At 37.1% G+C, this 17,430-nt stretch overlaps 1 protein-coding gene across 1 annotated transcript in view; it reads right to left on the bottom strand.

Moving 5' to 3' along the window:
* The window catches only part of KCNH7 (potassium voltage-gated channel subfamily H member 7), a 240,023-nt gene that overhangs the window by 14,606 nt on the left and 207,987 nt on the right, over positions 1-17,430 (bottom strand). Inside the window, exons 10-12 of the mRNA XM_074146078.1 lie at positions 14,654-14,906; positions 10,249-10,454; positions 7,460-7,559 (exon numbers count right to left, since the gene is read on the bottom strand). Of these exons, the coding sequence (XP_074002179.1) occupies positions 7,460-7,559; positions 10,249-10,454; positions 14,654-14,906 (559 nt within the window). The remainder of the gene's footprint in view (positions 1-7,459; positions 7,560-10,248; positions 10,455-14,653; positions 14,907-17,430) is intronic.

Below are 17,430 nucleotides of genomic sequence, written 5' to 3' on the forward strand. Positions count from 1 at the left end.
AAGTACTAGAACTTACTCTGAATTCACTTAGACAAACCTAAGACATTTATAAATTTTGAATTTTAGTGTTTGAGCTCTTGTGTCTCAGAATCAACTTGGCCTACATTCAGCCTCAAGAGTCCTGACACGTATCATGATTCTGGATGTTTGTCAAAACCAGCCTCAACTCATGTCCTGACAAGGAACATGTCCCAGGAAAGGTTATCTGAAAGTCCATTCCAGAAGATGACTTGAACAAAACACTCTACCATTTTTCAGGTGAAGAGAAATTTGTCTGTTGTCAGGACAGTCTTCTATTGCTGTCATGATCATCTCAGGTCATGACTGGTGAACAGGGAAACTGAGAAGTGCTGCCTTCAGAAATATTTGTGAGTGCCTGCTGAAAGCATAGCTTGCTCCAACATCTGCACATTACCAATAAATCCCTGAGGACAAAATAGTACAGAAAAAAACAAAAACTTTTAAGGAAAGTTTAATCATAAAGTCCTTATAACTAACAACTAGAAGTGATAAGAAAGCATAAATTAGTATCTCTAGAGGTTTTTCTTGCTCCTTTGTGAAACATCATTGATGATTATAGCACTGTTCAAGTTAACAGAATGTCTAATTATTAGTACTAAAAAAATACCCAGTTTTTGGATGGGTTTTAGTGCATGAAGGCTGTATGGAAAAATCACAAACTTAGTGTGTGTGAAAAAAGAAAAGTAGTTTGAAAGCTGTGCAAAATATCTATTGGATAGCCTGAGAAGTTCAGATCTAAATATTTTCCAAATAATCTCAGCTGAAAAAATAGAAATTGGTATAGTCAGGAGAAGCGGTCGGTCCTAAAGCTCTGAAAACAAAGTGTAATGTTAAAATCTGCAGTGCATTTTGTATAGCTAGGGTCTCTGAACAGGAAAACTCTTTAGATATCACATATAATACAGTAATGATGCTTAGTACAGTGAGAGAATTAACATAAAGGCTGCCTTTCACATATGATTTTTTGCTTTTGTTAATCTAAATAATCACATAGTATTTTGATGATTAGTTGCCCTAAACTTCACTTTAAAAAGTGGAAAGTTACATTTCAAGCTTTTTAGTTATAATTAGAGGAAGTAGTAAAGCACACAGTGCCTGCTCAGTCATAAAGATATTTCTTCACATTGAAGGATCACAGGCTTATAAATTTTAGAAATAAAAAAGAGCTATGTAATGAACGCTGAAGTCATCACACATCCATTAATAATTTTATTTAGCAGCACTACCAGATTTTTATGGTAAGATGAGGACTGGCTGCATTACTATTTTTCTTTCTGTGAACATCATATACAGTTATGCCTTTCTACATCATAATATCCAGCAAAATGTAGGTGAAACAAAGAACAAGCTAAAACAGATTCTTTCCAGCAGAGATTTTTGTCTTAAAAATAATCTTTTGAAACAGATGCAGTTATATCAAAGCTTAGCCATTTTCAGAACATGGCAGAGACAAGAGTTCTTAAAGGTGCACACACATTTCTTGAGACATTTCTTTAAGCTGACAGAAAGAAGGCACACGGACTTGTGTTATCTGTGAGTCATTGTTCAGTACCTTGGTACAGTAGATGTCTGTAGACCTGTCAGACCTCTAAATCTGAAACAATGACAAAGACTTACAATGGCTCCTGAAACCTGGGGTGTGGAAATCCTTATTCTTCAGCCCACTTTTGTTTTCCTCCTTCTTCCTTGCTTTTACTCATTACGTTTCCCTTCAAATTTCACACCTATCTTTAGGACTCACTACTTCCAAAATGTACTGTCAGATGTGTGTGTGGTATTTGACTAACACCAAGGAAAAATTATGTCTGTCTAGAAACTGATGCAGGAAGATTCCTATTCCTAGGAAAAGTAGGTTGCTGGTGGTATTTTAGGAAAGTTAAAATGTTTCCTCCTCTCCATAGTAAAAAGTTTTAAAGTTCTTATTTTTCTGTGACTGTTTTTAATGATAGAAGATTCCATTAATTCCAATTTCATTCATAATTTGGGAGCTTCTAACTCTTCACTGGGGAACCTAAAGATACAAACTAGTCAAATTCCATTGTTATAGCAAGTCCTGGCAATTTTGCTGGAAGGTTCCAGTCAGTTGGATAGTAATGGTGGAGGAAATGAACTGTACTGGAGAGAGCTGTTTGAATTACTGTTCTGTCTCAGTGCTGATTGTGACAGTTTGGTAAGTTAATGTGTCCTCTGGTGTGTTTCGTCTCTGAGCTATGAAGATTTGGATGATTTTGTAAATAGGGAACAGCAGAAAATACTGAAACCTCCCCCCCAGCATCCTGGACTAAAGACTGCAAGTTTTCCATAAGGATCCATGTTCCTTTTTTAAATGGATTGAAAAAGGAGCTAATTTTGAATAACTGAATTTGAAACATATTTAAAAAACCAAGAATTTCGAAGTTGAAGTGAGTATGCAATCTTTCATTTATTCTTTTGTGCCATTTTTAGTACAATAAGATAAGTTAGGGACAGAGTGACAGCCTTATCTCTGAATTTTCTTTGCTCTGTCTGGCTTTGTATCAACTTTAATGCTAATCAGATAATAATGGAAGGATAATTCTTGATTTATACTTCAGGAAATAACACCATACTTAAAATATCAGAAACCAAGAATTATAAACATGCACCTCAGAAGGGATTCAGGGCAAGGGCCAAAGCAGTTCTCCTATCAAGTTTAGAATTCTCTTCTCTTTTACAAGGAATTCAGCTTTCACTGTAGTACTATTACTACTTTTTTTCCAAAGGATGGCTATGGTTATGTGTGACTGCATACAACATTTTGATCAGATTTGACTTCTGGAAAAAGCCTCTCTGGGAGCAACTCCTGGAAACAAGACTCTTCTGTGAAAGCTCCCTGAGGTGGTTCCTAGGCACTGTGGTAACAGCAGTAACAATAACAATAATAGGAGCAGATGGAAAACGGCAGTGATGGGCTCTCTGATGACCACATACTTTTTGTTAGGGATTTCATACTGAAGGTAAGATTTTGGGGACATGAGGTCTTGTTTCAAGCCATATGCTGCCTGCCAAGATATTAGTGGTTTCCTGGTCATTTAACCCCCTGATACTCTGTCTGAATATTAGAAACTCTTTTCTAATTAAGCCCAAGCAAACTTAATCAACGTAATACTAACAGTTTAAAAAGTTAAGTAAGAACTTCAATTTTCATCCAGATTCTTACCCTACTTTCTTGCTGGGGATACAGCACAGTGCTTGGCTGAGTCATCTATTCCTAAAGTAAGGATTTAAATAAATAAACTGGGGGAAGGAGACAAGAATGGGAGAGAGCAAGGGCAGGGGGGTGTTTCTGCATTCTCTTGGTACTGCTTCACCTCATATTTTTAGGCAGGAGAATCAATTCCTGAAAGATTTCCTTGCCTTCTATATTGCCGGCCGTGGCCTCTGGATACCTTATGTAATAAAGCTATGTTAATATGGTTTGGCTTTTTAGCCTGGATAGTACCTACAAGCACTGCACATTTAAGGTAGCTATACTAATCAAGATTTAATTAGAAGTTTATTAGAGCTCTGGCTTCTGTGCTTACTTTGAGAACAGATAAGTAGATACTTTTGGAAAAGTCTGGTCAAGAAGCATAACTCTTCAAATTAAAATTAAGTGCTATATAAGTTTACTTATTTGACAATATGCTAAAAATGAAATACTGCAAAATGCATTTTATATTCCACTTGATTGTTACAGTCTGTATCAAGATGGGCAAATGCATGCGATAGTTGTGTAATGGGATGTTCTAAGAGCTTTCTTTTGTGTCCATTTAAAATCACGTCCATGGAAATAAAAATTCCTTGTTATGAGTTCCCTGGGCCAGCTGACAAAAGCTAAAGATTAAGTATCGCTAGCTACCTGAATCTCCAGTTACTAATTTAACATTATAACTCCATTGGAGTTCCTAACATCCTCTCCACTAGAGTTCATGGGATGATGTTCTTGGTTTTGAACCACAGATAAAATCCAGAATAAGGATTTATTTCCATGAGATCATCATTACATTCCCAGTTAGTACATCCACGCTGATTTATTTATCCAATATTTTAATTACCCTGGATATGATGGAAAGTTTTTATACACCCTGTCAAAAGAAAAAAGGCTGGCTATGATTTGGCTGTGTGCAGTTTTAGCCCCAAATCAGTTTTCTCCTTGGAAAGCATTTCATACCTGTGTGCTTCTAGGGCTTCAAGAAAATTATGTGGGAGTGACCAGAACAGGTCTAGAATTTCAATAGCCTTCAGCTACACGAGTTAAAATTAAATGCAAAGAATACCTTTTAATGAGAATAATTGGAGACTGAAACAGTCCCAGGAAGGTTAAGATTTTAGATCCAACATTAACAAAAAGTTAAACAAGTTGCTAGCAAAAGTAGTAATTCTTGAACTCCAGGAAAAGTCTTTTCAAAGCCTCAAGTTTTCAAGCTTTCAGTGAGCTTAGTTACACTCTGCCTCTAACTTTTGCATTTTTCACCTGTGTGTTTGGATTTCATATTGATGTAACCAACTCTAGTGATGCCCTGTTCAGCATGGGATAATAGATCTGCACTCAGAACTAGTAGAGCAAAAGAAACTTCTTGCCCTTATGCATTTCCCTTGAAATCAGCTAACTCCCACAGAACTACTAGAGGAAAATGAGAAATGAGCAAGGAAGGATTGTATTCTGCACTGCTGAAAGAGACAACTGAATGTAGATGGAGCTGCTCATTGTCCCTCAGTTTTTAGCAGGAGACTAGCTTGCCAACCCAGTTGAGAGCTTTGTTTGGAACTGCCAGGCAGGAGTACTGCTTATTTTAAGCAGTCATGGAGAGTTTCTTGGCTGACTGTCAAGCATCTATGGCAACTAGCTAAAGCTGCACCTGCACCTGTGCAAGGAATATCATCCATTATTCTGAAAGACCTGAAATGAATTTCTTTTGAGTGAGGGCAAGAATACGCCTGTAGTCTGTGAGTTAATTTTTGCAGGGGATCTCTTGTAGTATTGCAGCCCTTTCCAGAAACCAGAGAACAAGCTGGTCCCTCAAGTAGCCCTATACGCTTTAAAATCACATTATGGCAGAGCCCAATGTACTATCAATTTTTGTTGACACAGGCAAGAAATGGTAGAAATATGTATGGGTGGAGTGAGAAGGTCTTGTGTGGAATAGGAAAAGTAGTGCTACTAACTGCAGATGCATAACAGGGAGCTGTGTTGATTTTGTTTCACCTCTGATAAAACTTGTGCAGGAGGAGTTACCATGGCAACAAGGTCCAAATCAGGCTAGCATGAACTAAAGGCTGAGATAACACAATCCCATTTTTAGCACTCCAAAAGGGAGAAAATTGCTGATGATCACACTAAAGATGGAAACAATACAGTTTCAAGCTGCATAATATGCTGGTAGATCAACAGCTGAAAGTAAAGGATGCCAGCATAAGCACACCCCCTCCCTCCCCCAATGATTAAAAGTCAATAATAATTTAGTGTGATGTAAAATATCAAAATATAAAAGTGAGAATGCTGGGTGTCTCTATCCTGTTGAAAGTATAGTTCTGAAATCAAAATATGATGGTTAAAAGTTGTCATACAACACATATTCTTTCTGTAAGAGTACTGTGCCCAGAAATGCGTTTGCCAGCTGTGCAGCTGTGTTTTCAGGAACTCCAGTTTTTCTGAGACACTCTGCAGGATCATCCCCAAATATTTATCATTATAGACTAACTATGCTGAATCAAAATATGATGCCACTCCCTCCTATATGTAAAGTGTTGAAATCAGTAGAATATTACTTTACAAGCCAGTAGTAACCTCTAGTACTTTACAACCTCATACAGGGTGTAGGATGGGCCACAAAAAAGTGACATTGAAGGTCTGTGACTACGAGGTGTCTACTGCAGCTATGGCAACATATAGAGAATCTGAACAGGGATCAGAGAGGGGCAGTAAGCCAGTGGGCCAAAAGCATACTCACTTCCTGGCAAAGGACTCTTATGATTGTATTTTCTTGTCAGATGGACTTCCAGTGTACCACACTTCTATCTAACTCAGCTATTGCCAGTCATTACCAGGACTAAGGAGCTTGTTGCCAATCTTGCCTCTTATTCCCCAATGGTGCAAGTCTTTTTTTTCAAAGACAAAACTGTGGAAAATTATATTCTTTCAAAATTAATGCAAATAAATGTCTCCAAGAGGATATTCAGTGTAATCTACTGGGAAAGAACCACAAAAGCCTAGGGGTCTTGGTACCACATTGACACCTGAGGAGCCTATTTGTAATTCTGCAGCAGGCACAACATGAAAGACCACTTCCATCTTGTCTAGGTGGCAGCATATGTTTTCTCATAAGAAATGTGAAGGTTGTTCAGGCAAAGCGCCTCTGTCAACAGATTCTTTGTGAAGAACAGATTGAATATTTCATGGGGACATTTTCCTGACAGATTTGTTGTCAGTCTTGGCTTCCTGCCCTAAAGACGCTTCTTTGATCGAACGGCAATGTCATTGTTCTGAGTAGCCACAGTCTGGATTAAAGTCTTCCTTCATCAAGCATTATACCTGCTATGTATGTTTAAAGTGTTCCCATTTATTATCAGCTACTCTGCAACTCTAAAATTGGTATTATGCTGCATTTAGGATTGGGGTTTAACTGTGGAGACAGGCATACCAGAAAGAGTAATTTATCAGACAAACCGTTGGACCATAAATGTGTAATGTTATTCAAGGAATTCTGCTTTCCCTACACAAAAATGAGAATCCTGCAAGTTTCAGTTTAGCTGTCTTCATGACTGTTACTGTCTGAGCACAGCTACTACCTACAGTTCCTGATATTTAGCAGTGCTGAATACTGGTGACATAGTTTAATATTTCACTGAATTTTCCTTCATTCACCAAAGCCTCTAAGGTGAACGTAAGCACAGAAAACGTTACCTGAACTCTTGCCAGGACAGCCATTTACACATTAGCATTTGGATCAAAATCTGACTATGGTGAATCTACTGTGTTCTGAAAATGAAAGATTTTAATTCTAGGGAGAAACACTACCTAGCATAAAGTTCAAGAAAGCACTTTGCTGAGGAAATAAAATCAATGCTGCTTTATTAGCAGCATAATCCAATAGACTAGCATCTCTAACCAGTATAAAACTTGCTATCTCAGCAAGTAGATATTGTTTAAGAGTTAATACACACATATGTATGTATATCTCATAGGCAATAATGTAGATTAGTGTTTAAACAGGTTTGCACTGATAGGTGTGAAGTCATGGAAGGGTGAAACTGATATGCTCTAGTTATATATAACCATGTAGGGGACAATGCACAGAGCATTTTTGCGGCTCAGATGGATTCTCAAGAGCTGTTACAGTAACAGCCAACATGGGACTCTAATGTACCAGCTTTAGCAAGTGAAATACAAATGAATACTGAAGCAGTGCTGTCTAATGTAAGAAATGAAGTTAATTACCTTTCTCTATTTCACTTTGAAAGGACAATTTCCGTCTTCGTAGTTTGCAGTTATCTCCATCCGTATCATTAGTAGTTTGTGATCTTATTACGAGGTCAGACTTGATTAATGAAATATGAAACATAATGACAGATTAGTCCCATCTACAGAGAGCAGGTTTTCAATAGATGATTGGCTGTTAATCATGTTCAAGCTTTAAGAAAGGCAATATTAGACAAGAAAGTCTGCATCAACCTCTCCATCCACAGCTAATGGTATTGCTCAATGATAACGTTAAAAAGTTCATGCAGGTTGAGCAAAATCAACAGTCACCACCTGATGGTGAAACAAAAGTATCCTGATAATAAGTTTACATAGAAAGATATGTTCATGTGTTATCAGCTTCCTGAACTCGCACGGATGTAGTTTAAGTAATCTTAGAAAAATTAATGAAAAGAAAATAAGAGAATTCTCAAAAAAGAGAATGTATACTATTGCGAGAAGTAATGTGGTAACTGATTGTAATTAGATTTATATTTAACCACATGTTAATGATTATAAAGGTTACATTTTATAACAGTAAATATAAGGCTGACAAATACCAGACATTTTACCCCTCATTATTTTATCTCTCTAGACCCTCCCTTCCTCTCTATCAGATTCAGTTCTTTCAGATACTCATTTCCATAGCAGAACATAATGTTTTTTTCTATCCATCTTACAGATGGATGTGCTTTTTTGCCATAGTAAATACAAGATGCATTTAACTCTTCTTTCTACTTATTTAAAACTGAGAAATTTACAAATAAGCAAAAATAACACCAGTTATGCTCTTTGTGTACATACCCATGGCATTGGCTTCAGCCTACTTCCCTTCCCTGTGCTAGTGAGGTTTCCCATACCACTCAAGTAAGCAGATTTGCATGTGGGAGAAGGGCAGAGGGAAAGAAGTGGGAAGTGTTTACATCTTTCTCTATTCCCTTCATTGTAAACCTGGTGGGTAAGGTGCTTCAGTGGTGGCCCACTGGTAGAATAACTGCAGGAAGAAAAAGGCACTTTTACAGAAATAGGACAGGAGCAAAAGTTGAGGCAGAAGCACCTATTATTCAGATAACATCTGGATCTGAGTGATGTTTTGAAGATCAGAATGTATGCATCACTTCTTTTGGGGGATAATTTTCTGCATTGCATTTCCACTTGCAGTGGAAAGCAAGTGGAATTCCTAGAGAAAACTGTGATTTTGCAAGCTCAGAGGCATGCGTGAGACTGTCCTCCCTTCCCTGTCTCTGGGAAGTCCAGTGATTTTTTCTTAGTGGCTGGTACAGCAGTAAGATGTAACAACTGGAAAATTTCTAAGGAATATGAGAAGTGAGAACTTTCTCTGTGTATTCTACACCACAACACAGAAGATGGAATTTTGTTTCAGTTTTCTCGGTTCTGAAGAAAAAATAATGATAAAACATTGATGACAATGTAATTACAGGAAATAATTGCTCAGACTAAAATTGTCAATGTGAATTTATCCTCAAGGAATTTTTCAAATATGTGGACTTTCCGTTTTAACTTAAATTTATCATTAGACTAGTTCATTGTATTGTATTTCACATGTATTAAATAATGATGACCTTTTCAATAAACACAAAAGGATGACTTTTAAAATAAAGATTAGAATTGGTGTTTTAGTTTCAGAATGATCTTTTATTTAAAAAAAAAAAAGCTCAGCATACAAAGAAGTGACATTTCTTGTCAGAAGTTATATTTGTTTTGATTTTTTAAACTAAAGATCCACAAGTGATTAGCAAAGATGGTCCTTGATCCTACCATTTACAGCTTATCCTATAATTTACAAAACTTAGTGTTCTTTGTCTCCTTGTTTCTCAGAAGGCCTTTGAGGCCAAATTATGTTAGTTCCTTCTCACTGAGCCTGTTTTTCCTTAAAAGTATAGTCTTAAGATACAAAGCAGTAGTATCTCATAGATGATGAAATGTAAACTAGTCATTATGTGGGCAGTGTAGTTCACGTTTGGTGGCCGGTGTTGTTGTACCCGGCAACTTTCTAGGGAAAGCTCTAACCCAGTAGTATGAGCTGGGCAACAGCCTTTCCCCTCTCCCTTTCTGGCCAAACCTCTCCTTTCTTTCCCAATTCAGACCGACCCCGGCAGTCTGAAATAAGGAAACACTGGTAGTTTTTCTGCTTTCCTGAAGATGGAATCTGTGCAAAAAGGGACACTTAGGACAGTCATTGTGGGAAAAAGAGACCAAGAAATCCCTGCAAATCTGAAGACTGAGTGAAATCTGAGAAGCCCCTTGTATGCTTTTAGTCTCTTAGGAGGTAGGGTGCACTCCAAGATAAGAGAATTAACAATTCCTGTTTGAAAGGCAATTAAATATTTTCTATTTTTACACACAGAATGAATCCAGATAATCTGATTTATCTCTATTTTATGGCTGTACAATTATATTTAGTGTCAAAAGTTCCCCTTATGGTGACCCAGGCTATAGTCATCTGAAAAAAACCATATTTTCCATGGCTTTAACAAAATATCCAAAATCCTCCTGGCTGAAACTTTAATGCTATTTAAATATAGAACCAAATCCTGTTAGATTAACATCATCTGAATCATTTCATTGACTTCTGCTGAGTTTAACTGACTTCAGTAGGAGCAATCAGGTGAGTATATATTTTTTAAAGTAGGATTTGGCCTCAGGCTTTTAGCTTTTAGTTTTGCTAACCTTGGGTTTTCAATTTCTGTTCTGTGGGGCAAATTCAGCCGAATATTAAGAAAAAAAAAATCACTTATTGTATGTACCTTTGCAGTTTCGTCTCTCAGATTAAAAGTCAGTTCTAGATTGGTGAGGAAGAGATCAGAAAATTCAGGGTACATATCCAAAACCTCTAGTAGATCTTCTCGCTGGATCTTATGTAAATCACAGTAAGTTAAAGCTCTCACATCTGCATTTGACTTTCCTGGTTTTGCATAAAGATGTACCATCTCTCCAAAAATATCATTTTTCCCTGCAGAAACAAAATTAGATGGAGATTATTATTTTAAACATGAATAAGCCATTAAATTGAATGATGTATTTCCTTATGATAATGGTGTAGAGTACTTGATTTTACATGAAGTGATACAATCAGATTACCATTGTGCATATGTTGTTGTAAATCAAAAGTATTACTATTAAGCACTAAAAGTAAAATTATTTAAATCAATGAAATTACATAGACATATAACTGGACTAAGTTAAAGGAAAATGTAGTTTCATCATAGTTTTTCTTCAGTTCCACCAAAATAGCATGACTAGAGCAGGTTCCTTTGTCCTTTCTTGTTAAAACATTACTTGCTGATTTAAACCATATTGTTATGCTGACAAAGATGTAATTTCTGTGGTTTGGTAGAGTCCAGGACGTGTCTGGCTTGGAATATCATTTTGTTAAGAATTAAATGAAGAAACAGACCATACTGGAAATATATTGTAGTAGAAAATGACTTAGTTTTTATATTTTTCAGAGGGAATACAAGACTTCGAAGATGCAAAAGTTGTTTTGAGGAAGCTCTTTAAACATAGCTGCCTCTGTTTTGATGCTATTACAGTTCTTTCAATCAACGTTGACACATCACAGTAGCTGTTTGCTAAAATTTTTGTCTTCATTTAACTGCTCATTTTCCCCAAATCTGCACCTAACCTTCATCAATGCAGAGCAGCTGTAGCCATAGACCTGTGATAATATGCTCTAAGCTAAGGGTTGCAGGGCTTAACTGAAAAATGGAGATTTTGGGGGAAGTAGGAAAGTACTTGTGGAAAAGAATAGTGGTCATAGCAACTGAGAAACAGGAGACTGGTAAAAAAGAATACAGGGGTGATTTTGCCTCTCTGTTAAACATTTGTGGCTTCTATATTAGGTTACTGCAAGTAGTTCTGGTTTCTCCCATTTTCTAAAAAGGAAGCTGAAAACTGTTTGAGCAGCTTTCAGCTGGCTTGGCTACAAGATGCAAAAATTAATTTAAGGGCTGATTTACAGTGAGGATCTTAAAGAGCACAGTCTTTTTAGCTTATCAACAGGAAGATTAAGAAGTAACCTGATTATATTGCATATATCTTTATAAAGAGGAAAAATTACTTGGTACTAAATGCCTCTAGAATATAATAAGGAATGCATAGCAAGAACCAATGGAAAGAAATTGAAGGAAGATAATTTTAGACTGGAAATAAAGCACACATTTTTAACAATAAAAATTATTGACTATGGAAATAAACTGCCAAGAAAAGCGATCACTTTTTCATCTCGTTGTATCTTCAGATCAAAACCCATTGCTTTTCTTTCATCAAACACAGTTCATTAAGCACAACAGATAAATGTATGAAATGTAACAGGAGTCAGTGATATAACAGAGGTTAGCCAATATAATCTAATAGTCCTTCTGGCCTTAATGTTTTTGAATACAGAGGTACCTATTTAAGGCAAATGATCCCTTCTCTGCAATATGACTACTGACATGGTTGTAGTATTTTTATACCTATCTTGTCTGCAATACTGGAAGAAGTGGTAGATTCTATGAGGTCCACAGCCATTGTATTTTCCAAGGATTTGGTACAGAATAACTGTTTCCAGGTCAGTACTGATCAGACTTTACTCAAGAACATCAAACAGTCGCAGGGCCATGTTCTCATTGCAGTTACAGAGACATGGTGGGATAGCTCTCATGATTGGAATGTTGTCATGGATGGGGATGTACTTTTTAGGAAAGACAGTCCAGCTGAAAGTAGCCTCATGTTCACAGGCCCTGGTTCTCATGGAGGACTTCAAGCGTCCTGATATTTGCTGGAAAGGCAACACAGCCAGGCACACACAGTCCAGAAGGTTTCTGCAGAGCATTGATGATAACTTTTTGACACAGGCAGTGGAGGAACCAATGAGGAGAGGTGCGCTGCTGGACCTTGTGCTGACAAACAAAGAAGGATTAGTTATGGAAGTGAAGGTTGGAGGTAGTCTTGGCTGCAGTGACCATGAGATGGTGGAGTTCAGGATCCTGCATGGAAGAAGCAGGGAAAAAAGTAGAATGAGGGGACAGAGCATACCCGCAGCAAGTTTGCTGATGACACAAGACTGGGAGGAGTGGCTGACACATCAGAAGGCTGTGCTGCCATCCAGCGAGACCTGGACAGGCTAAAGAGTTGGGCGGAGGGGAACATAATGAAGTTCAACAAGGGCAAGTGTAGGGTCCTGCAGCCAGGGAGCATTAAACCCATGCACCAGTACAGTATAGTGGTTGACCTGCTGGAAAGCAGCTCTGCAGAGAGGGACCTGGGAGCCTTGGTGGACAACAACTTAATGATGAGCCAGCAATGTGGCCAATGATCTCCTGGGGTGCACTAAAAAGAGCATGGCCAGCAGGTGGAGGGAGGTTATCCTTCCCCTCTACTCTGTCCTAGTGAGGCCACATCTAGAGAACTGTGTCCAGTTCTGGGATCCCCAGTTCAAGAAAGACAAGGAACTACTGGAAAGAGTCCAGTGGAAGGCTACAAAGATGATCAGGGGAATGGAGCACCTCTCTGATGAGGAAAGGCTGAGAGACCTGGGTCTGTTTGGCCTGCAGAAGAGAAGACCGAGAAGGGATTTCGTCAATGCTTATAAATATCTAAAAGATGGGTGTCAAGAGGATGGGACCATACTCTTTTCAGTGGTTCCCCAGGAACAGGACAAGGGACAATGGGCACAAACTGGAACACAGGAAATTCCATCTGAGCATGAGGAAAAACTTCCTTGCTTTGAGGGTGGCAGAGTACTAGAACACGCTGCCCAGAGAGGTTGTGGAGTCTCCTTCTCTGGAGATACTGAAAACCCACCTGGATGCATTCCTGTCCAACCTGCTCTAGGTGAACCTGCTTTGGCAGGGGGTTTGGACTAGATGATCTCCAAAGGTCCCTTCCAACTCCTACCATTCTTTGATTCTGTAAGTGCTATAGAAATTCACAAGTTTTTAATGTAAGAGATGAAATCTTTGATGAACCATACTGTTCATAATCAGGGGAAGACTCTCACACAAGTAAGTAAAAACCTCACGGTGTTATACTTGCATGCTCCCTCCTTTGCTTGTGCCTAAAGCTGGCCTAGCTGATGAGATGCAACAGGATGAGATGACAAATTATCTTGATAACACTATCTAAACCAAGGAAGGATTGCTGTAGGCATGCATTTGTACTTCTGCTCAAGTATCCACCCTGCAAAGTACTAGCAGAATAATCAGTCACAAGTGGATTAATAGCAACATGTTGCTACTAGTCCACATTATGCTTCAGCTACTTATCTGGCTGTAAGTTCCTAAAGTGATGATAGAGAGAAAGGAGAATGTATGAATGATGTTACAGCTGGTGTTGGTTTCCATACAGCAAAATCCTTACTCATCTACTCAGTTATTCTTTGCATTCTTATTACCTGATATTAAATTGGAGAAACAAATCAGTAGTCTTGTTTCGGTAGGGTTTCAGTTATTTTACCTTTAAAATTGCTGTAGCTAAAGAAGTCTTATTGGTTCCACATAAGAGCTGTCACCAGCTGCAGGTGAACTCCTAGCTGGACTGAACATTACTCTGAGGCATCTTCATTGGGAAAGAAAACAAGTAACTCCCCATACTATACAAACAAGAATGTGTTAATAAGAAATATAGTGGAAACACTGGTGTTATTACACTTAAGTATCAATCTAGATCAGGTGAGTCTGTTATTCTCTTCCATTTCTATACGCTCAGTGGGCAGAAGTAGAAGTTTTTGAAAACCTCTAGAAGACATTTTGAATGCCTAAAATAGATACATGTTTTTCTCCAGTCGGCATATCAGGGGTCTATGTGTCTCAGTATCCTCATACACTGTTCAAGAAAAGTGTATCCTTGACTTTGGTTCTTGCAGCATAATCAGAACTGGAGTAATTCAATATGTGCTTCCATCAACTTGCAGCTTTCCACTTACTAAGGAATAAATCTGACTCACTCTTGCTCTTATATTTTAGATATCCAAGGTTGTAGGTTCTTTGGTGAATTATTGATGAATTATTGCAGTAATTATAGACTTTGCACCTTAAAAAAATTATTTTTCTGCTTGATTTTAAATAACAGTGAATAAAACATTTACAAATTTCCTCCCCCAGGAATAACAATGGGTATTTCTTTTCAATCCCCTGACTCTTTTAACATGTCTTGTAGTAATCTACTTACCAAGAATGGCTACAACAATGTCACTCTTAAGGATTTCAATGGATCCTCTTGACACAAAGTATAGAGCAGTGAGAACATCTCCACAGTGCACTAAAGTGTCTCCAGGGGGTGCATGTGTTGTCTTAAATTTCATAGCCAAAGCTCGAAGGCAGCCTTTACTGGCCCCCCGGAAAGCTTTGCAATTCTGAAGCAAATTTTGGTTGAGGTGCAGGCAAATGTCAGCTTGTAAGCATTCTGGAAACCCCTTCAGGACCTGGAAAGACATGCATAAGGATTTCATGTGAATACTATGAAAGTTGCTTTATATAATTTTTATATTTTCTTCCTGGACAGAAAAAAAAGAAGTAACATACAAATAGAGGTGGCCCTGAGAGCTATCAGTGTATTCCAATGCAACAAGTGCATAATTTAATCTATACTGCAAAGCTTATACAATGTGAATATTAATGCACATACTAATGTATGTAGTGGTTACAAAATTCTTTCATTGCAAAAAATGGTATCAAGGTATATGACTGAATATAATGCAGTAAAATAACAAGACAGAGACAGCTAAAGGGAGAGTCTTGACTGAATTTCACCTATTTGGACTTATATGTCTATTTCCTTTTTGTCTGTTTTAAAAGTACTACATTTAACATGAGAGGTTTTTGCTGAAATAACCATCACATTTATAAAACGAGGGCTATTTGAACACGATCAGAATTTTTTCAGAGAGGGCATTTTAATGGGATTTTCATGTTAAATATATTCTGCTTGTAAGTGTACGACAGCTTTTTATCGTAAAAAGCAACATGTGCCACGGAAAAGATGTTATGCAGATTTACATAGACAGGTGATTAGTTCAGCAAACTACAGAGCTAGTTGCTATGGTCCTTGCTCATCTCTTACTCAGAACAATGGGAGTTTGCCTGAAGTAGAACCACAGGATTCCTCTTGGGTACCATGGTAACATGTTAATTTTGTTTAGAACTAAAAAAGTGAGCTACTTACAATGTGGTCATTATGTGTGAGCTTTTCTAAATTGTCTAGTATCATATTACCCCTTATTCATTTAGAATCAATAAATGTTTCTGCTACTGACTTCTATAGGAGTACTGTCCACTTCTGCCCGCTGTGTTAGGGAACGGGCCTGACACATTATTATGCACCACCCTTTCTTTCCGTTAAATCCTATTATCTGCTGTCAATGATGTTAATGGGTCATGTGCTTTCCCTGGGACCAGCTTCATCTGAAGCATATTTCTAAGGACAAAACATGATCTGATGCTGCCAGTCTTATGAATATGTGAACAGGATGTGTCTTTTTGTTATTAGAGCAGTCTGTTAATTCATTCCTGTTTATGCTCTGCAGTGTTTTTCTACAAACATGCAAATATTCTGGCACAGAAAAAAAACCAAACCAAAATGCATTCACTTGTTGCTATATTAATTTTTACTTCAGCACAATAAAGGTCTGTGCACTCACTCTTATTGCATAAAGATATTCAAAACTCATATCCATTGCTAACGGAGAAGATGAACACATTTCTGATATGAGGCTTTTGTCCACACAAGCCAAGCTATGATTTACAAATGAAATATTAGTACCTTTAACTGAGTTGAAATGTTTCTATGATTGCTAATGGAAATCAATGCTGTGAAGTAACAAACAGAATGTTTTAACACACATATATACAAAATTTTTATGAACTATATGGCATTACCACATTAAATTTACACATCTTCAGAAAAAGTCAGCATTCAACAATAAGCAAAAGAAAACATGATAAATGAAAAGCTTCTGTGGTACCACTCTGTTTTCAGTATCTACCACACCACTAGAAATAGCTTAGTATGCAATTACTCTTTTTATTTTAATGTAATTATATTGAAATAAAAATATTGTGGGTTGTAGAAATGTATTACTGAATGATAATGAGAAACTGGTAACGAAATACATCTAGTCAATGATACAGGTGGAGAAAAGTTACAGGTGTTTATTTTTAAATTCTTCTCTAGTCATGTGAGTAAAAAAAGACCTATTTTGAATTAATTATTTTGCTATACATCTATCTGAATTTAATTTAGAAGAGCTCAATTTTTTATAGGGTGCAAAATAGGAAATATATTTTCAATTCAGAGGTACTTACAGTACAAGGTATTTGAATTGTTAGAAAGTCAGGAGCACAGCCTTAGGATAAATTGTATTCATTTTTCACATCAGCTTCTGTTTATCTCATTTATCAAGGGATTGTACTTTACCATTAAGCAAAAACCATGCAGACCATATGTGTTGGTTTATATTTCTGAAGATACTTTGGTTATATCTTTAAAGAAACAATTATTTTGATAATTTATTTATACTTAACATGAACCTCTTCTAAAATCATTTCATACTAGTGAATAGTTATTTATATGCCAATAACATCTGAAAGATACTAGCCTCTGCTCAAATATCTGTGATTAAAAAGTCCCTGCCCCATGGAGCTTACACTCTAAAATAGTCACACATCGGAAAGGAAGAACATTTACTCTTTAATACCACAATTGTCAAATGTCTAGAAGGAAGACAGATGCTCAAATAACATTGATTTCCAATGGAGTTTTGGAAATTACTCCACTAATGCATGTTTAGAAATGCAAGAAGGAAGCTGATTTGAAGATAAATTTGTTAAACATTATTATATATTACATTACTAAAAGGAGCTTACCATATTGCGCACATTGTATGTAGTGAGGTATTTAATCCAAGTCCAGTAGCTGACACTATACAGAATTTGATTTTTCCAAACTAA

This window comes from Numenius arquata, chromosome 3 (assembly GCF_964106895.1).
Source record: "Numenius arquata chromosome 3, bNumArq3.hap1.1, whole genome shotgun sequence".
NCBI lineage: Eukaryota > Metazoa > Chordata > Aves > Charadriiformes > Scolopacidae > Numenius > Numenius arquata.